The 21,235-nt window shown below is 49.9% G+C and overlaps 6 protein-coding genes across 6 annotated transcripts; 3 read left to right on the forward strand and 3 right to left on the reverse strand.

Annotated features, from left to right (window-relative positions):
• Positions 1–308: 308 nt before the first annotated feature.
• On the reverse strand, positions 309–3,948 carry Aud_000672 (putative RNA binding protein Jsn1; the record flags this gene model as incomplete). The annotated part of the gene is made up of 2 exons (XM_043286179.1): positions 309–3,633; positions 3,710–3,948. 2 exons carry the CDS (start codon positions 3,946–3,948, stop codon positions 309–311), a joined length of 3,564 nt encoding a protein of 1,187 aa, XP_043142114.1.
• A 2,535-nt stretch (positions 3,949–6,483) lies between these two features.
• Aud_000673 (putative signal transducer) lies at positions 6,484–8,788 on the forward strand (the record flags this gene model as incomplete). Its single annotated transcript, XM_043286180.1, has 2 exons — positions 6,484–8,317; positions 8,376–8,788. The coding sequence occupies 2 exons, from the start codon at positions 6,484–6,486 to the stop codon at positions 8,786–8,788; spliced, it is 2,247 nt and encodes a 748-aa protein (XP_043142115.1).
• Positions 8,789–10,014: 1,226 nt separating this feature from the next.
• Positions 10,015–10,716, reverse strand: Aud_000674 (class I SAM-dependent methyltransferase; the record flags this gene model as incomplete). Its single annotated transcript, XM_043286181.1, has 1 exon — positions 10,015–10,716. One exon carries the CDS (start codon positions 10,714–10,716, stop codon positions 10,015–10,017), a length of 702 nt encoding a protein of 233 aa, XP_043142116.1.
• Positions 10,717–11,189: 473 nt separating this feature from the next.
• Aud_000675 (glycoside hydrolase family 16 protein) lies at positions 11,190–12,140 on the forward strand (the record flags this gene model as incomplete). Its single annotated transcript, XM_043286182.1, has 1 exon — positions 11,190–12,140. One exon carries the CDS (start codon positions 11,190–11,192, stop codon positions 12,138–12,140), a length of 951 nt encoding a protein of 316 aa, XP_043142117.1.
• A 4,073-nt stretch (positions 12,141–16,213) lies between these two features.
• On the forward strand, positions 16,214–17,491 carry Aud_000676 (uncharacterized protein; the record flags this gene model as incomplete). The annotated part of the gene is made up of 3 exons (XM_043286183.1): positions 16,214–16,419; positions 16,573–16,632; positions 16,753–17,491. The coding sequence occupies 3 exons, from the start codon at positions 16,214–16,216 to the stop codon at positions 17,489–17,491; spliced, it is 1,005 nt and encodes a 334-aa protein (XP_043142118.1).
• Positions 17,492–18,469: 978 nt separating this feature from the next.
• Positions 18,470–18,849, reverse strand: Aud_000677 (uncharacterized protein; the record flags this gene model as incomplete). Its single annotated transcript, XM_043286184.1, has 2 exons — positions 18,470–18,565; positions 18,643–18,849. 2 exons carry the CDS (start codon positions 18,847–18,849, stop codon positions 18,470–18,472), a joined length of 303 nt encoding a protein of 100 aa, XP_043142119.1.
• Positions 18,850–21,235: the final 2,386 nt, after the last annotated feature.

The following is a 21,235-nucleotide window of genomic DNA, read 5'->3' on the forward strand; positions in this document are numbered from 1 at the left end:
ATGACCGCACCGTATGCTGATGACTGTCGTGATATCAAGACTCGTTGACCGAGTATGAGACAAGTATTCTCAAGCAGATACGAACTGCAATACTTTTCCACGTGTCGTTCCTCTTCCCCCTCCCCGAGACGTGCCAGCGTCAGTCTAGGTATGTAGGGTCGTTTCGCTCCAGAAAAGCAGGTTTTCCTTTTTTGATTTATGCTGAAAACAAACAGGAAGAGATAAATTTGTACAAGGCGTAGACTTTCATCACAAAGTTGGTTCAGAGCGTCGAACATGCAAAATCAACGCTAAGCAACACAGTTAGGTCATGCACCATATCCACCATTCTGAGAGGAACTTACACGGCCGCGACGTCCCCCAGCCGACTGTCCAGGGGCCTGAGGTGTTTGCGAATAGAATTGAGGAGGATACTGATACATCTGGGGCGTGCCCATGACAGGGCTGAACTGCTGAGGAGCAAAGGCCTGCTGGTTCAGCAATTGAGCGGGTGTTCCAGGCATAGGAGCAGACTGCCGAAGACCGTCCACGGACGGTGCTCCGGCTGGGTAGCCAAAGCTGGGGTTACCCAGGGTAGGATAAAGACCAGCGGGCGAGACGCCTCGAGATTGGGCGGCCAGGTAAGCTTGATACTGCAGCTGTTGCTGAGTGAGGGGCATCAGGGGATCCTGGACAAACCCAGCACCATTCATACCAGCAAGTCCATTGAGAGGGTTGACCGCGCCGGTGGGGCTCATGCCATTGACAGCATTGATCGAGTAGGGGTCGAATGGCGTAGCGCTTGGTTGCTGCTCAGAAATGGACCTCGTGTTGTCCATGTTTTGAGCAAGAAGACCGGGCGCGAACTGTCCATTATACTGCCTATCCATGGCCGATTGTCCTTGCCGAGAAGTGGGACGATGCTGCTTATTTTCAGAATGACCTGAATGTTCACGCCCGTGATGATTGTCCCGAGCGCCTCCACGTGAAGATAGTCCAACCTCATCCATGAGGCGCTTGTAGCCTTGGTTGGGAGTTGCCTTCAATTTTGTGAGCACCTTTGCCACATTCTTCACGACTTCCGCACGCATTGACTCGTCGAAGAAAGGGGTGGTCAAGACCTTGAAGATCAGTGTGGCTCCAGAAGTCTGGTCACTCAAGATCTTCTCCAAAACCTCGTCCCCAGGGCTGAAGAACAATGCCCTTAAAACGATCTCGCGAGCCTCGGGCTCGTTGCGCTGATTAATCACTTTGAGCACGGTCAGATAAGCGACCTTGTGAGTGCACAAATGGACCAGATGAGGAACAAGCCGTGGAGCAAGTACGGTACGGCGACGAGGGAACGTGCAGGTGTCCAGGAACCAAGTTAGCAGCAAGGCGCCGTTTGCATTTGTCGCGAGCTGTACGCTGTGAAGGGCAATGGCAGCCGCAAGCATCCGTTGCTGTTCTTTTGAGGCGTGGTGGCTTTCGAGACAGGCTCGCATAGCTCGAGCGCCGAACCGTCCCTGAGCGATCTCCCACATACGGCTTAGCATGGTCTCGAAAATGAAGTCATTGTACGGAGCGCCGAAACGTAGGCAGCATTGTAAGACGTAATTGCCGTACTGGTCAAGGAAAAGCGGTACTGTGTAGGGGCGAAGAGCATCAACAATCAACTTCATCTGCGTGGGTGTCTTGGCGACATCAATGATCTTCTGAGCAGCCCAGGTACCATTTTTGTGAACACCTATCTCAGCAAAATGCGGAGCAATGGGAACGAGCATCTGTTCTTTGGTCTGCTCTGAGCAGTACTCAAAGAGTTTCTGGACGACAGTATTGCCCAGATAATCGGAAGACAGTTCGGCAATCTCCGGGAGCATTGCGACTGCGGTGTCCTCGATCTCCTGAATTGAACAAGCGCCGTTGTCGATCCTCTTGCGGATGTCTCGAAGACGTGGAGCATCAAACATCCTGGTCTGGCTGGGCTCAGGAATAGGAGGGATTTCGTCTTCAAAAGCTTGATATGCGATGGCTCGCTGAACAGCAGCAGTGATATTGAGTGTATCATCATCGGTAGCGCCAAACTCCTTGACTATCTGGATCATTTCCGGTTGAAGGTCGGGTAGGGCAGGAATCTGGGGCACAGACGAGCCCACAGCGTCAGGCTTGTCCAGGCCGTCAGAAACACCAGACTTGAAATTTGGGTCAGGAGTGGGTGAAGACTGCACGCCGTTAGCTCCAGGTGTGCCAGATGCAGAGCTGCCAGGGACTTTGGCATAGCCGATCCGAACGGGGCCTGCCCCTGGAAAGATCTCCTTGCCGTTAAGCAACGATTTGGCTTGCACGGCGCTTTCCAGGCGTTCAAAGTTGACAAAGCCACAGTTCTTGTGCGTCAGAACACGAGTAGACTCAATCTTGCCATACATGCCAAAGATCGCCTCCAGTGAGGTGACAGTCGTGGAAACTGGAATACTGCCAATCCACAAGGCGCGCGTGGGCCCATCTTGGTTGCTTTCGTCAGTGGTCTCTCCGCTCGCGCGAAGACCAAGATTTTGACCACCATTACCTCCAAGGTTCATCATCTGTACGGCTTCGGATAGCTCATCGTATTCACCGGTCTCGGCGATATGAAGATCGGCGGCGCTGAAGCTGTTTTCAAGGCGAGACGGAGTGGCAAGATAGTTGCGAATTGAAGATCTCTGGGGAGGAGCCTCTAAAACACCTGCCGTTCTTGCTCGCGGTCGGTTGACCGAGGCATGGTTGGCGAATGCTTGCACAGCGAGATTATGTTGATGAATCTGGGCCTGGGTTGCAGCCAGTTGAGCAGCTGTCGCTGCGGCAGAAGGGGTGACGGTGCCAGAGGGGATTTGAGAATAGCGAGTGGCATACTCAAGATCCTCATCGTCTGCGTATTTCTCCTTGGCATTGACAGAATAAGACCGGAATCGGTTGTTATTTTTCATCATAGCCAGTTCAGCAAGCAGTGGCGGCAACGCAGATGCCTGTTGCTGTTGTTCTTGTTGCTGCAGGAGAACATCGACAGAGGGTCTTACAAGGTTGGCTCGTACTTGTTGGGGGGTCTCCGCGAGTCCCAAGTAGTCCAAAGTCTTCACATCAGTATCCGCGAGACCGTCCCTCGAAAACGAGGATTGGCTGGGTGATGCAGGACCTTCCGAAGACCGGATACTCGTCAGAGTGGTCGCTCGATCACGCGCACTCGACCAGTTCGTGGAGAACAAAGAAGGCCCAAAAGGACTGGATGATGCAAGGTAATTCGTCCTCTGCGGCATTGAGCCAGCTCGAAGACGCGAAAGGGTGCCTGGGTTGCTTGCACCGACAGTAGTTGCCACCCTCGCGCCTGCGTCGATGCCGGACACGCCGGGAGGACGGAAGGGGCTTGTGGATGGAGTAGGCCGAGAGGTTTGAGATATGAAGGTCTGTTGAAGGTTTGCTTCGTTCAAAACGCCAACAGGCGAAAAACGCGAAGGAACTGTGCCAGCTCTGGCACGCCTGGCGGGACCATTAATCGATCCGGTAGTCGTGGGAATCAAGTCAGGAAACCCTTCCTGGCTAGGAGACTCGGGGATATTTTCGCGCAACGGGGTCGAGTGGCCACTAGTAGGGGGGCCCCAAATACTCGGCGAAACGCCTTCTTCCGCTTGGATTTCTCGCGCACTGAGTACAGAGAAGAAGAATGATCAATACAGAGCACATGTCGTGAGCATGAGGTCCCGAGATTTTGGCAACTTACCGTTTCGAGTATAAGCGAGCGCCAAGCTCGTGAGAAGGGGATCCAGCCCCTAGCCTTGCGCCTCCAAGTGATCCCCCTGCGTTACCAAGACCATTTGCAGGCCCAAATGCAGATTTGACAGCGGCAGATGCGGACAAGTCGCTAGGGGAACTGCGCCCCGTAGAAGTCCCAGACATCGGTTGGGAGGTTGGGATATAATTGAGGTTCATGTGACCCTCCGGTCGAGAGACAGGAAGCATTATATATTATGACCCTCCACCTCAAGAAGGCGAGCTGCTTTTTCCAAGATGCAAAGCCGGTAATATACGTAGGCAAAAATTGTACCGGAGTGACTGAGTATGACGGAAAGTAATTTCTCAGTTGGGGACCTGAGTGGAAGGAACCATGGGGCACAACGTAAAGTTTCGGATACTCGTACGGATACTGACAAAGGGCGTCGTTGATCCTGGTGAAGCAACAAGATCGACAATTGACCCGCAGAGCGCAAAGGTTAGCTCAAATTGAACACGCTGGAGAATGTTGTCCGTGGCGGGGTCAGATTTGGGTTGCTTTGTCGCAGGAGAGATTCGTAAGCTTCGCACAGTAGCCGAGAGTTCGGAGAATGAGACAATATACGCGATGGATATCAATATGGCTCAAATGTAGCCGTCTATACAATGCGTAGACGATAGCAGCTGCTAACTGACGGATGTCTTGGAAAGCCAAGCTGCCACGGTTTGCTGGTATATTAGGTTGTCGGATTTAAGATCTATCACTGCGTCACTCTAGAGAACGCCCCGGAAGGACTGTGAAGAAACAAAAATGTCGCTCAAGCTATGGTCACCGGCCGAGTTTGAGTGAGGTAAAGAAGAAGCGACGGTTGAAACGAATCCGAAGGGGACGGAGGTGGCTGGAAACGATGTGCGCGGCTGCGCAGAGAGGCAACGCCAAAATAAAGAGAGGATGAACGGCAGAGAAATGACAGGCGACAAGCAGTCACTAAATAAATCCTTAAGAGGGAAAAGGTTATTTAAGAAGAGAATATAGAAACGAACTCAGGAGAGAGACAAGAAATTAGATGGAGAGAAGGGGGAGGAACAAGTAGTAGATGATAGAGGATTGATGGATTTGGCCAAGTTAGCGTACGCCTGTTGAGTGAGAGGATTGAGGAAGCGAAGAAGTTGGGTCGAGGAACCGAAAAGGTAAGTTTGCTTGGTTTGATATGGTTAGGTTCCTGAGGTACCAACAAACTAAGTTGCCGGATCCCGGAGATGTCATGTCGGTAGGAATTCCCAGTTGACAGTTGACAGATATCGCTCCTTTCTAGCATGATCTACTACCGCTACGACTATTTTATAATAGTTCCGATACTTAATTACTGTTAACAGACTGTGATTTTGTTAAAATGCCCGACTCGAAAGCAGTATGTTGGTGTGAATTGGATCAACAGAACTGAACTCGAGATCCTCGATTGACTCATGACCCACTACGAGTATGGGAACTGTTAGCCTGCTATGAAATCGCGCAACATCCGGCCTTCCGCTTTGTATGATTTGGCCTTATGGCTCGATTTTGTTCTCTTCTACCAAGTACTCAGAATATATCTACCTACATCCAGGTAGATTTGCTGGTCATGTCGTGTTATTTAATTGAAACTCATCAAAACCTGTTATGTGTACGAATTTGTCTGATGCTGAATGTTCGCATAATGGGATATTCCCTTGCACTTATCGACTCATAGCCATGGATGACTGTCTCTCTCTCAAAGCCACTACATCCATAGACCAGTAAAACCTGAGGGAGCAGCAGTCTGAAACGGCAACTCAGACTGGACGATTTATGGTTTGAAACGGCCTAGCCCCCGCATTCCAGCCATTGTGCGTGATGCGTCTGGGGCTCTGTCATCCAGTTGGTTGACGTCCACAAGACAGACAAGGCCATAAAAAGGACAGGTTATTGGACCAATCATTACTCCGTACTTTATAGGAGAATTACCCCCCTCAGCGTTTGACAGAGAAGTTTGCTGATCTGCTGAGGCAAAGGAGTAGTTGTATGACCCTCAGCAGCGACTCCTCACGCATAGCCAGATAGGGTTTGGTGTTCCTAATTGTTGGAGCTCTCTGAAATTCCAAATATACCAGCTGCTTATAATGGCGCTCAACGTAGAGGATTGTGTACATGTACCATCATTGGTTCGACTTCCCCGATTAAGTCTGCACCTCCCTAGTTTCACCCAACATAAGCCACAGGGTAGACTTGCGAGGCTCGAGGGATGTTTGGCATCTTGCCGCTAGATACCCGTATCACGCATGGTTTACTGCGACAAGCAGGAAATATAAAACAATACAACTTGGAGGATTGTAGGAGAGACACAATCCTTATCAGTCATTATCATACGTATACCTGACAGATCGTAGGGGGATACAGTCTGGTAAGGTAGGTAGGTAGTGTGGTAATACCCGTTCCAGCCTACTCGAGGGCGCATATGTATGCCTTACGGCCTGAGGCAGTGAACCGCCACCAACGCACCGCCTTGGATGAACTTTCTACGACCGCCTACCTCTCTAGAAAGGTAGATAGCTCCGGCCATTGTCTGATACAAGCTTCATCCTGCCTCTTCTTCAATACAACTTTATTGTGCAGGTGGTTTCGCTTGCTAATTATTATTTCGTTAACGTCCGCGAGTCAAAGAGAGCTAATGTCATCTACGTGATACTGCACGTCTTTCGCAGGCAGGTCCTCACAAATCCACGATTCACTGCACCCTTCTGGCAGTCAACCTTCGGAGCTACAGTATGGCAGACGACAAGGAAACACCCGCGGAAGGAGAGGTGGTGGAGTCCCTCATTCAGGGACGCGCGAGACGAAGTACAGCAGGGCGCCATCTGTCCGCCCTTCTGAACGCGGAAGCAGACGACGAGCTCGCGCTACTGTTCGAGGAAGTAGACGATGACAACGAATTTTCAGTTAACGCAGAGGAAGAAGCAGGAGAAGAGGATGACATGGCTTTGGACTCATCCTCTGATGACGATGAAGACCAAGGCCCGAATGTCCGCGGCGATGATCTCGAAGGCGAGAAGGAGATCGAAAAGGAAGCCAAGGCCGACCGACAGAAACGCAGAGCACGCGAAGATCTACGACTGAAGCTGGCCCGGAAAAAGGTCAAGATCGACCCCTCCGCTGTCTCCGTAGTACCTGCCCCTCGACCCAAGAAAAAGTCAGAGCGTATCTCGTGGCTTCCCACAGTTGAAGATGGGCCCACGCGGTCGTCCTCGCGTCGTCAGACGATGCAGAACAAACAACTGACACATGCGCGGCTCAAGGATAGCGAGGAGAAGCGTATTCGGCTCATTGCGACTATGGAAGAAGCTGCTAAGAGGAAAGCACATCTGAAACCGAAGCAAATGACGCAGGCGGACCGTCTAGCGGAAGCTGAAAGGGTGGAAAGATTGAATAGCAAGAGTGTGAGTCGATGGGAAGAGATGGAGAAAAGGAAGGCTGAGGAGAGACGGGCCAAGATCGAGGCGCTACAGAACCGTCGTCTGGAGGGACCGGTCATATCCTACTGGAGCGGCATCGCTACATGGGTCAATGGCCGTTTGACGCGTGTGGGCAGAGTTGATATTACACCGAAACCTGAGAAGGAAGAGACTACACGCAAGAAAAGCAAGAAGACGGAGAAGGAAGAGAAGAGTACGGCCGAGAAGCCTGCTCAGAGCACTCCTGCGGTGCCTGCTAGTTCGCAGACTGTTTCTCTAGAAACCTCTACGCCTCAAGAAACACCTGCTCAAGAAACACCTGCTCAAGAAGATTCTGCGAAGGCTCCTCAGAAAGCAGAGGAGACAACATCCATTCCTCAGGAGCAAGACCCAGAAAAAGCCACGACGGCGTCTGAGCCTACGCAGGCCACCTCCGCCCCAGAAAATTCTACAATCCCAGAGGGCTCGGCAGCTACAGCAGATTCCACAACACCCGCCCCACCAGCTGAATCAACACCAGCGCCCGTTGAGGCAACCACAGAGAAACCTCCTGATTCAGAGCTGCCAAAAATAGAGACAGGCACGTCTAAAGAACCAGTGGAAGTCGAGAGTAAAGCTGGTGAGGCCCCACACGAAAACGAGACGGCAGCAGCCGGCTCAAAAACGCCGGGCGAAGCACCGAAGGATCCGACACAGTCTGCGGCGCAAGTACTGGAGAGATCCGCGCCGAATCCCGACCAGTCTAAACCGGAGGAATTGCCGTCGGGAGTCCAGCCGGATAGTTCTTCTAAGACAACGGATGCTGAGGGGCCCACGAACGAGAAACCCTCGTCTGAATCTAAAGTGACCCCTCCTGCTACTTCTCCGTCAGCTACCCAAGTTCCTGCTGCCACGCCTACGCAGACAGGCCAGCAAGAGGAACCAAAAGTGTCGGCATCAACCGAGCAGGAGCAAGTAGCGCCTGAGATACATGTGGATCAGCCTGCTTCCCCGAGTGACAGCGCACCACAACCCCAAATCCCTGTTCCGCCTCCGGTCGTCGAGCAAACGGGACGATGTCTAACGATTCTCGAGAATTTTGATGAGGAGACTGCGCAAAGTCGCGAGTTTAGCATTTATTTCAATTCCAAAAAGCCTCCCCGACTGACCAGTACGTGCACTTCCTCAGAGCCACTCCGTGTGGATGGCCAAGCTGACTTATTGTCCAGAAATCTCCTCGTCACTCTGTGTTATCACATCTCTTCCTTCACGTTTTCGAGACCCCGAGACCTCCCTCCCTTTTGCCAACGCATATGCTTATCGAGAAATCCGACGGACTGTTGCCCAAAAGTCTGCCTGGAGTCCCATGCTAGGCTGTTATGTTGGTCCTGTCGGTGTTGCGGCGCGTGGAGTTCCAGCGAGATTCCTCAATCCTGACGCCCCAAGTGAAACCCAACAGAGCGAGAAGAAAGATGGCAAAGACGATGAGGAAGGGCCTGCATCTGCTGCTCCTGGGAAGCCGGAGGGTGAGATGAAGACTGCCGGGGGTGTTTCCAATCCGCCTGCGCCAGCTGCTCCTGCTACACCAACACCTGTGGCAGCGGGTGGCGTGGATCCAATGGACATTGATAAGCCTCAATAAGGCTCCCTACCACTTGGGCAGTGCCCATTTGACTGGATGCGCCTTTTTTTTTTCTGTATGATAGGTCGTGTAGATTAGATACCCAGATGAGTTTACTCTACCTTTAATGCTTAGGTGTTTAACATTGCTGTCCCGTATCTGCTTACCAGGATGCATGCATTGCGTGCGCTGTTGTACATCCTCTAAAGATTTCGAAGCAGATCAACCAATTCAACCCTGGGTAAGGCATCACCAGCGACTGGATTACACCATCCCGCCTTTACATGAGATGCTCAAGATAGACATTACCTCACCCATGCACGAAGTTAGCTCAAGTCCATCCCTTGCATCACATCACATCACATATCACATCTTTACAGCTAAATTCGAAATTGCCTTCCCTGATTTACACAGAGGAATTGTTTCTCGAAACCCAATTGCAAATACGCTATGCTAAATATGGATAGTGGAAACGCAGTGAGTGTTTCGCGAAACTTACGAAGTACGGGTTCTTTCGAAACAATATTTAAGAGCTGTAAATTACGCGTCCAGAAAAAGAAAGGGTGGGCAACGCATGGTTGCCAAATGGGACTGAGTAGTGGTGAACATCATGTCAGATCTATACTATCAGATACTATACGATGAAGCCTCCCTATTAAGGAATAAAGAAAGAGGTAGTTTGATCATATCCTGATAGCCACATCCCCAGTTTCCCAGGCCAACAGAGTGTCAGTCAGAATTAGAGACAGTGTCGGGATGAGCAGGGCCTAAAATTATTGCTGCTTAGAAACGCAGCTTCTAAGTAAATCGATGGCTGTAGAACGTCGACTGGTAGATTCGAATGTGAAAGCAAGATTGCCTATGTTCGTTAGCGTGTCAGGATGGTCCGCGCCGAGCTTCGTCTTGCGAGTGTAGGACAGAGACTAGGGATTCCGGTCGTTGTGATACCGCTGCTTTTACGTGTGGAAAGAGCGACCAGCATCTTTGTGAGTTGTACTGTGTGATGACATTTTGATCCGCTATCTAACTACTAGTACGCCTCACGGGTCGGTCACTGCCGGTGGTAGAAAGTATATCTGCAGTGCTAGTGGATACGCTGACATTCACATGTGCAGTTTTACTTCGCCTGTCACCTTCGAGTTTTTACCACTAGCAAGCTTCAACTGTTAAAACTAGCCAAAAACTCTACATCTTCCCAATGAAAGTCAATTCGTCCGATTCATTTGAAGCCATCTCCATTGATCATATTATGATAATTTTTTTCTCCAAACATGCACAGGCCTAGCAAACCCTTCCTCGTCCCTCTCAAATTTAAGTATCCTCTCAAATCCCTGCGCTTTCAACTCATCATCAAACGGTGGTTTAATCTGGATAGTCTTATACGTCTCTCTCAATTCTTTATTTTTCTTCGAAGCCCTCGCATAATTGCTCATAGGCTGCGGCTCAATAACGAGATAACCCCCCTCATTCAGTATACTTCGTATATGCGCAAATAGCGTCAATATCCCGGCGTCCCCGTTGTTCAGATGAATCCACTTGGTCACAGAGAGCAGTAGGACAACGTCGAACTTGCCCAGCGCCGTACCCTTGTACGCGGACGCATCCACGAAGTCAAAGTGCTCAAATGTGCACGGCCCGTCCGGATATGCCGCCTTCGCCTGCTCGACCAGCCATGGGTCGATATCGACGCCGACTGCGGCGGCTGCGCCGCAGTGCGCTATCGCCTCATGGGTCAGTTTGCCCGCGTTGCAGCCGAGGTCTATGACTCGCGCGTTGCAGAGGATCTCTGATGGAAGAATAGAAAGGCGTTCGTCCGGGACCGTGGGCGCCCGGAACTTGGTGTAATATTGGTGGTAGTTGCCATGGCGCGCGGCGAGGTGCGTAGCTTTGAAGCGCTCTGCTCTAGAGAGTTCTGTTGCAGGAGGATGGCCATGCCACGGTTCTGCCATATTTGGAGATAGTGCGAGCAGAGAGGCACGTGGTGTTAATTATATTGATTATGCCGAGATGAAGATTTGCAATGATGTGGCGCTAGGATTAAGCACATTACATTGGCCATATATAGGCCACACATTAGGAGTTCAACCTCTTGTGTTGCCAAAGTTTTCAATAGAGGTTTGTAGAGTTTGTATATTATTAGTGCCTAAGGCACAAATTACTAGCAGGCCGAGAAAAGTAGCTGCTAGATTATCACTACTACCGGAGGCTTAGTGATCGAAGAAGGGTTTTCAGGTTTTAGATTCAAGCTAACGATTGCTTCAATGTTAGGGCTGCGTAGTACATACTCCATATAGCTAACAACTGGTACTATCTGACATACGATGCCTAGATATCCACAATATGACGTCAGCTTTGCTTACCGTCTCTTTTCCGCGTCCTCGCAACTTGTGCAACAAACATCTATACCGAGGTCATTCTCAACATGCCATTCAGACAGGCGCTTCAGGGCATTATCGATAAGGCAGACAAGGCTTGGGAGGAATTCAGCCATCCCGCCCCAAAGCCGGGACCATCGTACAACAGGCCTCCCCCACCACCTATTCCAGCCTCCACTAAACCACCAGCTTATCAGGAGCAGGGCTCGCAACCCCAGATCTATTGGCGGCCCAATCTACATCCCCAAGTACCAGTGTCCACCAACTTCTACCACGAACAGGGTCAACATGGATGGGGCAACGATGAGTCGCAGAATTATATCGACAGCCCGCAAAACTCATTCCATTCACCCCAGGGCGATGCGGTGATCGTGCGCGCTCTGATCAATCACGGGCATCCCGACCCTGCCCAGAAATTTACCAGCGCCAGGCTGTCGAGTCACCAGACCCTCAGTCGACCACGGGGCTGTCTGTCGGCCAGAATTACGGCGCCGGTAGCACGAGGAATCTGGCCTGCCTTTTGGCTGCTGCCTAAAGACCCCTTCAAGTGGCCCGAGGATGGTGAAGTCGACATCATGGAAGCGTGGAACGGCGATGCTGTCAACCACACCTGTCTGCATTGGGGTCACTTCAACGGTCAGGACTGGGACAAGCATCGCGTTCTCGAAACCCCCATCCCCAACATTAACTCGCTGGCGGGAGTGAGGTACGATTTTATCTGGGATGAGGACGAAACAACGGGCAGAGGGCGCTTGGTCTGGCTGATTGATGGCAGGCCCATCATGAGAGCCGAGAAGCCGCCTGGCACGAGGAAGATGAGTGAGTTCAGAATCCTCATCAACATCGCTGTTGGAGGAAATGTTTGTCAGGGAAATATGCCCAGTGATGGATGCTACGAGACAGTGGTTCGTGAATTGGCCATGTGGGACGCACCGCCTGGGGGTTGGAATGAGTTTGAGAGGGCTTGGAGTTATTCCAAAGATGGCAATACCATGTAACGAAAGGAAGGAGATTCGCATTGCAAGGCATTTCAGATCGAACGCTGGGATCTGATGACTACCCCAATCCCTCAGCTCAGAGAATGAGTTCATTGGGCGCGGACACAGTATGTGGCATAACGTCATGCTACGATCGGACGGACAAGTGTCGTAAAACCCAATACCTTATGTTTACACATGTATTGGTCTTGTTAGATACATTACATTTCCATTCTGGCCGCGTAAAACCTGGAAGCCAATTTCGAATTCTTCTGTATGCCATTGTATATTCTCACCAGCAAAAAGGATGATGCCATTCCCTAGTCCCTGTGTAAACCTCAAGACGTTCCACGGTATGTAGTGGCAAACCTTGATCTATCCTGTCCTTGGGCTAGTCGACGGAAGGCAACGGGACCTGGGCCCTGCATAAGGATTGAGGGAGAGACTGGTTGCGTCGGGTGAAACGCATGTGAAAAAGGGAAGATCCCTAGAGCTATGTTTTCTCCTGGGGTTTCATTTGGAGAGTAGATTTTATCGTTTAGGTCAAGGATACGACTTTTTCATATTGCGACGGAGGACCTTGGTTTCTGTGTGCTGCGTACATATCTGGGATAATAATTAGCAAGGTACGGCGACGGAGTACCTTGATGTCGATTTCTAGCTGTCTGGATTAGGCAAGTTGGCTCGTTGCCTACCGTACCTTACTTAGGGACCTGTGCAGGTCATGGGCAGATAATGGTAGTATTGATTCGTTTCATTTTCCCTCAGTGTTAGTGCTATTCGCTCTTCGCGTCTTCTACTAGCAGTAGCTGTGTCGCGTGCGTGACTCATAATGTAATTCCTAAGTACCTGGGTAGAAAACGGCGCTGGGAGAGTCGCACAACGTCCGCCGCACTGTCTCACTAGAGGAATATTCGCGTTATGTACTCCATATCCAGTAGGACATTGCATCGCGGGTTCGATGGACCGAGAAACCAGAATTCAATAATGGGGCTGCGTCCAATGCTCACCATACAGCATTGCATGCCTGTAACGAGGACGCACGACGTAGGAGCCCTTCGACCTTGATAGTGAGGCTGTCGCTCGTCTGCATGAGAGATTTATCTGTAGTACTGGACTTGCCGACCTAGGGGGTATTTTGTCTCGCCGTCTACCTTAGTAGACTGACGGGTAGTGCTTTGAAGGGTCTACTTTCTTAGTCAAATGTAAGGTGTCTTTTCCCGCACTGGCATGGATGTTGATCATTGGAGCTTGGAGCTCGGAGCTTGGAGTTTGGAGCTGTATCTGTGCACCATCATTTGACATTCAGGGCAATGACTGGAGTCCAGAATCAGTCCACCAGGTGAGTGAGTTGTTATGGGTATCCAGTAAGACGCGTCATAGAATCATGGCGAACTGAGTTATTGTAAAATGTGACGACTATGGGGTAAAGGATGACGAAATAACCGATGTACCTTCGGAGGTACTCTTTGTCTATTTCCACGATTGGTATCATGTTGTCAGTGCGCCCCATTTTTTTCAGGCCTCTGCTCCTACATACGAGTTGCTGCTGTTATCAGAGACTATTGTCAATCTCGCCCATACCTAAGCCTATTCCGTTATCCATTTAGTGCGTAGTTTGAGCAACTCCGTACCCCTAGTGATCTCTCTGTATTCCTCTCAAGCGACCAGTAGCACAGAAATTTGCCTCAGACCGCTCCCCAGAGCGTCTGGTAATTCCGTCAAGATCACTCATGATTTCGAGACATACAGGGTGTCTCCCGGATATTGAGGCTGCGATCATCAGCTAAGACATCGGCCACACTTCCATTGATTGATGCCATATGGCATGAATGATTGGATGTCACAATCGCCGATCCATCAAAATGGTCTGCCAGAAAAGAAATCAGGATATTGCCCATCTTTATGCACGTACGTAAAACAATCTAATTTTTTCTACCAGCTACAACGTGCTCTCAATCTATGGACACAACCTCATCCGGACGGAGTTGTCTAGACCCCTCGACCGCTCTAGGTGGGGAGCGGGAGTTCGCCCTTTGTAGTCAACTGTCGCCGATTATGGACGCCCAAACACTGCCAGATTGTTTGTGCCAGTGAGTATGCCAGGACTGGGCTGATCTGGCGTTGACCTGGCAGTCTCATTGACTCCCATGTCATCAAGGTGAGGGGCATGATTGGATTGGATTGTTATCTTGATTCCCAGTCTCGATAATCGTGGCTCTGTCGGTTAACAGAAAATTGCCAGACGATCGGAAGGACGAAAAAGGAATGGATAATTTCAAAGGGTCACAGCTTTATCTGGTGACCTAGACTAGATTATCTAGGTGGGAATAGAATGAAGAATGATCAACCGTTTTCAGCTTATCTTGACGCCTCCATCAGTGAGAGAAGATACTTGCTCCGTGCCGCGGGGTATCCGGATGTCTGATGAATATAAGAGCATTGAGGATCTCTCGCTGAACTGAGTCTTACAATCGACTACGGTTCGAACCCCCTAAAATTAGCAACTTAGAACCAAAAAACGAGATACTGCGGATCTTGCAGCATTTGCACATCATATCTGTCCGCCAACCCTACCTCAATCCGCATCCGACGGAGACGGTTAGATCATCATCTTCAGTGGTGAGGTAAGCCATATTATTATTATTATTGTTGTTTTCTATTATTATTATTATTATTATTTCGTTACGACCCTGTTGCCTAAAAATGTTCATAATGCACTCATGGATTGCGCGTTACAATTGATACCTCAGGCATCAGAATCTGTTCTAGACCTTTGTCTCCATCATAATAATAATAATGCTGATGATGATGGCGTGACTCGCCTTTCGTCTGTTGACAAAAGACAAGACATCAGCCATCGATCTCATCATCAATTGTTATTATTATTGGATAGTGGGGTAAATATTGAAGACGTGTTGTGTGGAATCTGCTCTGGAAAGGACCAACAGGCTAACAAGTTGCGTGCATCATGCTTTCTCCATGTAGCCGGACTGCTGAACAGAAGTTCTAGAATTTCCCTCGGCTCTGAGACCGGCTTCCAATTATACCTCCTCCTTCGTGCTCAGATACCACCTTTTCTGGGTCTACGGACGGGCTATCTACAGGGTACTCCAATCCATCAGCATACATAATCACTGTCGTTTCATCCATCTTGACTTCCGATCGACTCGACTTAGTTTCATCTTTATTCTTATCAAAGCACATCCATCCGCTCGTCCATAGTTATCATCGACCCTTGCTTTTTGCCGTGGCTTACAGCATCCCTGTCTCATTCCCGGTTGTTGATCTCCGAGCGATTTTCTTTTTCTCCATATCGTCAGCTGCCCGATATCCAATTATCCACCCACTATAAAGCAGATCTTATTCAATTGCACGTGCTTTGTCGACCAAACCCAGGCCTCAAGGTCGAGGATCAAGAAGGAAACAAGGATTGCATCAAAAGAAGATCATTAACATCTTCGCTGGTATGTATGCTTGTATCCTGTTGCCCTTTGTGACAGCCATATCTGCATCCTGTACATCATTCTCCCCTTATCTTCCCCCATTCAGAAGCTTGTGATAACGGCCAACCTGCCCTGCCCACTGCCGCTTGGTGCTACTGAACTGTGACCTATCTAACCATTTATGTATCACTGCAGTCACGCGTTGCAGTCCCAAGCTAAAGCTTATCGCTGTTGTTATCTCAACCGGCCCGGGAATTTCGTGGATAATCACGCTACACATAACTAGCTGTTTATCGGGCGAAGGCCTGTAATTCCCTCAACATTCCTCTGACAGACATCATCTGCCTGAAAACAGGGACAAAAAACGCGCAAAGGAAAGGGGAAAGGACATTACAAAACTCTCCGCAAGGCTGCAGCAATAAACACAACCAAGTACGACAGTCTGAGACAATTGATCGATCCAATTGCGTATCCTCGTCGCAAATCCCTCATACTTAGTCCCTCCCTGAGGGGATAAGCTCGTGCTCCACACCTGCTCCAGTCCTCTAGTCCATTGGGAAGAGGCGTCCACTCGGCGCAAGGTACCATTGGCAGACTATCTCTATCTAAATAGAATTGGAACGAGTATATACATCCTCACCGCCATCCATGACTCAATCGAACTCCCATCTTCATCATCGACGCACTCCCTCCTCTAATGGCTCGAAAGTGAGAACCTCGCGACCGGCGCTACATCGGAAAGGCACATATTCTGTGAATCATTCCATCTCGAAGCTAGGCTCTGGGCAGGTCAGGCGTCCGGAGCCCGAGAGCGACCATCAGCCCGACATGGCGGCCAGCTTTTTGAATTTTTGGTATGTTGTTGACCGTTCGTTATCTTCTCTTGAGATATGAGGGATGAGGGAATCCCGTCTGCGCTTGGATCTCTCCCAATTGGCCCATTCCGACCTTATCATTGCTGTCCCATCCTTGCATACCTTGAACATCAAAGCTAATCAATTTGGCAGTGCCATGTGTGAGAGACAGATCACGGTGCCGGATAATTCTCTTCTCTATTGCAGTGAAAGGTATTCATACTCCTTTTCTCTTATCTCTTATCTCTCTCTTTGTCTTGGCACCCATTTTGGCCTTATAAGCCCTCAGTCTCCTCTGCTTAATGGCCATCTGCTCACACTATTTATCTGCAGCTGCCGTCGTAAAGACTCACACAAGCCGCTCTCCGCGTCCTTCCCATCCAGTAGCTCGATACCCTACTCGAGGTCCCCGCCCACCTCTCCTCTGATTTCTTTTCGAATGCTTGTTGCCCCGATGACACCCACCAAGCTCCCCGCCAAATCCACCCTGGCCGCCGGGATACCCACAGACTTCCATAACTCCAAGGTAGATCAGGACCCCTCCGAATGGAAGCCGGTAATACCTGCGGCTCATGGCAGTACGGGGTCGCTGGCGTCGACGGAGGCCTGGCATTATCTTTCCCAATTCCACGGCAGCGAACCGTCGTTCCCGAGGCGTCACCACGGTGCCGGTCACCGCAGCTCGGCCAGTTTATCCACGCTCATGAGCGCAACGGCTCCTGTTCCGTCTTTGACCCATACTCCATCTACCACGGCATCGTCCTTCAGCAGCACGGCCTCAGACTACATCGGTTACATGCCCGACTCGTCTCATCGTCCGTTGCCTCCTCGTCACAATCCCTACTTTTCCAATGGTGCCGGCGTCACGAAGAGTGTGGAACTTGTGGTACCTCATGTTGACACCCCTTCTGTGCATGCCAACGCTGTGGACATGTCCGACAGCGGTTCGATCTTTCCTGCCAGCAGCTCCCTTTGGAATGAGAGTTTGGCAGGGAAGACTCCTACCGAAACTGTGGCCAAGGCTCCGAGTGCTCTTGATTTGCCTATCATGTTGAAGCAGGAGACATCGTGAGTGGTCTCTAAAAGTTTGACTGGAAAGGTGCAGCTCGTGCTTTCAGTGCTGTCCAAGGGGCCGCATTCCTTTCATTCTGTTGTGGTGCGTCTACCATTGCCTACGAGCACTTGGACGACAAAAGAAAATGTAGATCCAAAGCTGGGAGCGATACAGTGTGGTGGCAAACAGACATTGCGACTTGGTTATTTTGGCGCTTTCGTTCTTTGATTGATCAGCGAAAACTGGATAGATTTTAATACTCAGGGCTTAAACGCATGGGCATGAACAGGTTAGATAGAATAAGCAATAATACGCTCCTTGAATGATTCAGATGTCCCTACAACTGTGCATAAGTTAAGCTGCGGTGTACCTCAAGCGTGGAATGTAAACAATGGCATTTGCGGTCCGCTGCAATACGTATATATCCCCGTCAACCGAAAAGCAATATAGGTAGAAGCTGCCTATTCATGACTGTCATTGTTTCAACTATATATAGCCAACTGCCTAGGTTTCAAGGAATCTCTGTTCATCTGGTTTGACCCATTCAGCTCTGGCACGCAGAGAAGTAAAATATGTGCAGTGCATCTTGATGCCTAAGGTGTCAGGTGCAGACGCCCATGTCAGGTACTACGTAGTACTGTCTATTACAGAACCAGCACCTCCATGAGACCTGACTTAGCAGCCTGAGTATCAGTCGCAATGCTACACAGGTACATGATTGATCTAGGTGGCCGGCTAAAGTCATACTCGGCAATCCTATAGTATGTGAAGCTCCAAGCAGTGTGTCCACTTATAAGCAGGATATTATCTAACTATACTGAAATAAAGGGCAAGCCGCTCGAAGGGCACCGGCACCGTATATCATGGCCTTAGGCCCCACAAATCAAATAAGTCAACAAAGTTCAGAATGACGCTATGTCCAGGGAAAACGAAAAGAGAAGAAAAGAAAAGAAAAGAATCCAATATCAACAATCACGAAGAACAACAATCTCGACATCATTCAGCGTCGCTGTCGCCCGTGTATCCGGGCGCTTTGGGTTCTGGTACTTTGACTGCGATCTCCTCTGAGATGCAGCATGTCCCATCCTTGTACTAGATATATTGTTAGAACGTCGACACTTGGAGTGAAAAGGAAGAGGGAGAGGGAGATGAGATAGAAATTCACTCACCGCTCGGCCAGGACACCCTACAGCGCCGTAGAAGTAGCCCTTGAAGCAGACCGCATTGCCTGCGTCGTGACCACTGGGTCCACTGTAGATGGCTGGGCGTCCGTTAGTGTTTGGGTTTGGAACCGGCGCGGGAGCGGGGGCTGCGAGGATGTGCGAGGCGAAGAGGGTCGCGGCCGCGAGGCAGATTGTGGAAAGGTGGAATTGCATTGTGGTGATGGTTTGGTTTGGATGAGATGCTTTGACGGGTGTCTAGGACAGTAATCCAGTATTCAGGAGGATGGTATATCGTTAAGCAGGCGGATGGGTGTGCGCGCGACTACCTCTCTACTTATACCAGCATGCGTCAGAAAGGATGCAAGGGATTTGTTGAGATGAGGAATTGCTGAGCATCTTGATACGGTTATTCTGGTTCATTGTCTGGGGATATCATTGGCTGTGGTTTCCTATGGCGAGGGTTAGGAATGCTTGGATGTCTTGTGTTTTGTTTTGCTTGTCGATGAGCGGGTATGTAACATGTTCATGAAGGGGAAGGGCGGAGTTGCTTTCGATGGAATGCGACGTTGCTAGGGAATCAAGGAGAACTTGAGCGCGTTCAAACGAAGGCGATTCCCTTCAGTAAGGTCAGCAAGGTACGATCTGAGGAGAGACTACAGTAGAGACAAGCAGTTCGAAGTATCAAGGTGGTCCATACTTCTTTATTGTCTTTGACTGAAAACGATTGGCAAAACATACATGATCTCCAACCATGTGGCATGTGCCATACTTTGGATTTCGTCAAATTATCGATATGCTCATGTTAGCAAGATAAACAACTTGGTATTTTCATAGACGCAGTAGATGAAATATATATCTATATCGGACCGCCACCTTGCGTATGCAGGCTCGCATATTTCATAGGAGTGGCATAACCCATGGTTGATATTGACCCCTTAACAATTCAAGTGACAATTATCTCGTGCTGGTGAACGAAAGCTCTGATTCAGTAACATATGGTGCTTAGTCGAGATGTCGCGTAGACATGGTAGTCAACCAGTGCCCGTGATGATTCGCAATATTGCCCGTGACGAATTGGGGCTTCCGGAAAAGGGATCCGGACAAGCAATTGGATCAAAGGTCCTCACAGTCACAACCCACTTGGATTTAGGAATACCCAAGGAACCGGCCCGTAGCTCTACCCCTAGACTTATCCAGTTGCGGAAATTCAAATAAATCCTCATGAGAGTTCTTGGAACGGGGCTATCCTCAGCCTGGTGGATAAGCAAAGACTCGAACGAGCAGCTCACTTTACGGGCCAAAGAACGGGCTCTAGGCCTTCAGTAATGGGTTTCTCGTCCGTTAAGTATGCTCATACTCAGCCGAGCCAGTTTCATCAAGGAAAGAAGCCACGAAGCAGCACATACCGTACTCGTAAGGTAGGCAGTGGCAGATCTACGAGGTAAGTACGTCAAGAACCAGGCGGCCTAGAACACCCGAGCTATTGTTTTTTCCCAAGCCGTACTTACCATGGGTCTGACTCGCGCAAAATATCGAGTGCAGCGCCATTATTGCCGTATTGCCTTGCCCAAGTCTCTGCGCAAGAGTTCGATCCGCTAATTAGCTTACAGCAATGGCTTCGCACAAGCCGCACCTCCTATCTGCGACGAACTTCGCTGCAAATTCCCAACGACTGCATCATTCCTGCCCTCCTGGAACAATAGTCCTAGCCAGAAACTGTTGCATCATAAAGACTGCCTGTTGGTTGACTTTTTTGGTTCACTCTGGCGCCCAGGTGTCAAGTGGAGCCGGAGCATGGCTTCAGGATCTATTTTCCATCGCCTATGAGGGTCCGGCTGGCGCCAATTGGCGCCAGAGCATGAACTCTTGTCCTGGACTTTTCTCCCCTTTTCTTCCTCTTTCGCTTCAAGCAGGCTTCTGATACCCATCGGAAACCACGGGAACTGGCCCGCATATATTTCTCGGATGGGAACTACTGATTCCCCGCTTCATTCTGTCCCCAAATGAGCCGTATTGATCATAGAGAACAATAGAGCTGTCCTAAATCACCTTCCGAAGCCGTCGTGAATCTGTCCCGGAAATTCAGAAGCGAGAAAATCGACCTGAATGAACTAACGTGAGACGAGAACCGATCTGATGCCAGGATGGATTTTATAATCCCCTCCCTAAAGGCCTATCCCGGGTCCATGATAGCAGACACGAAACGAAGTATTGTCCAAACCGGGAGCTAGCAGTCGATGAGTCAGTCAACTGCAGCCACCAATATGGTCAGTAGCCACAAGTCCTCAAACGTCAGTCCAATCTCGAGTTGTACGATATCATGCGACACCTCATGATACGTTTTGTGGACAAGACATGCAGAGTCAACCTCAAGCCATCGAAGCATACTTTGACCATTCAAGACAACATGCACTCCGCAACCAAGCGACCGATCTCGCTCCTCGACTGTGAATTCTACTATCGATGTGGTCATACCCATTTGCGGAAGCGGAAGGCAGAAAGGATCAACACACAGTAGTCGACACTTGACATTCTCGTAGCGGCACCATCTGGACTACGCCTTTTTTTTTTTCTTTTTTTTCATGGCTTTGCAAAACGC

Source organism: Aspergillus udagawae (genome assembly GCF_001078395.1).
Source record: "Aspergillus udagawae IFM 46973 DNA, scaffold_1, whole genome shotgun sequence".
Taxonomy (NCBI): Eukaryota; Fungi; Ascomycota; class Eurotiomycetes; order Eurotiales; family Aspergillaceae; genus Aspergillus; species Aspergillus udagawae.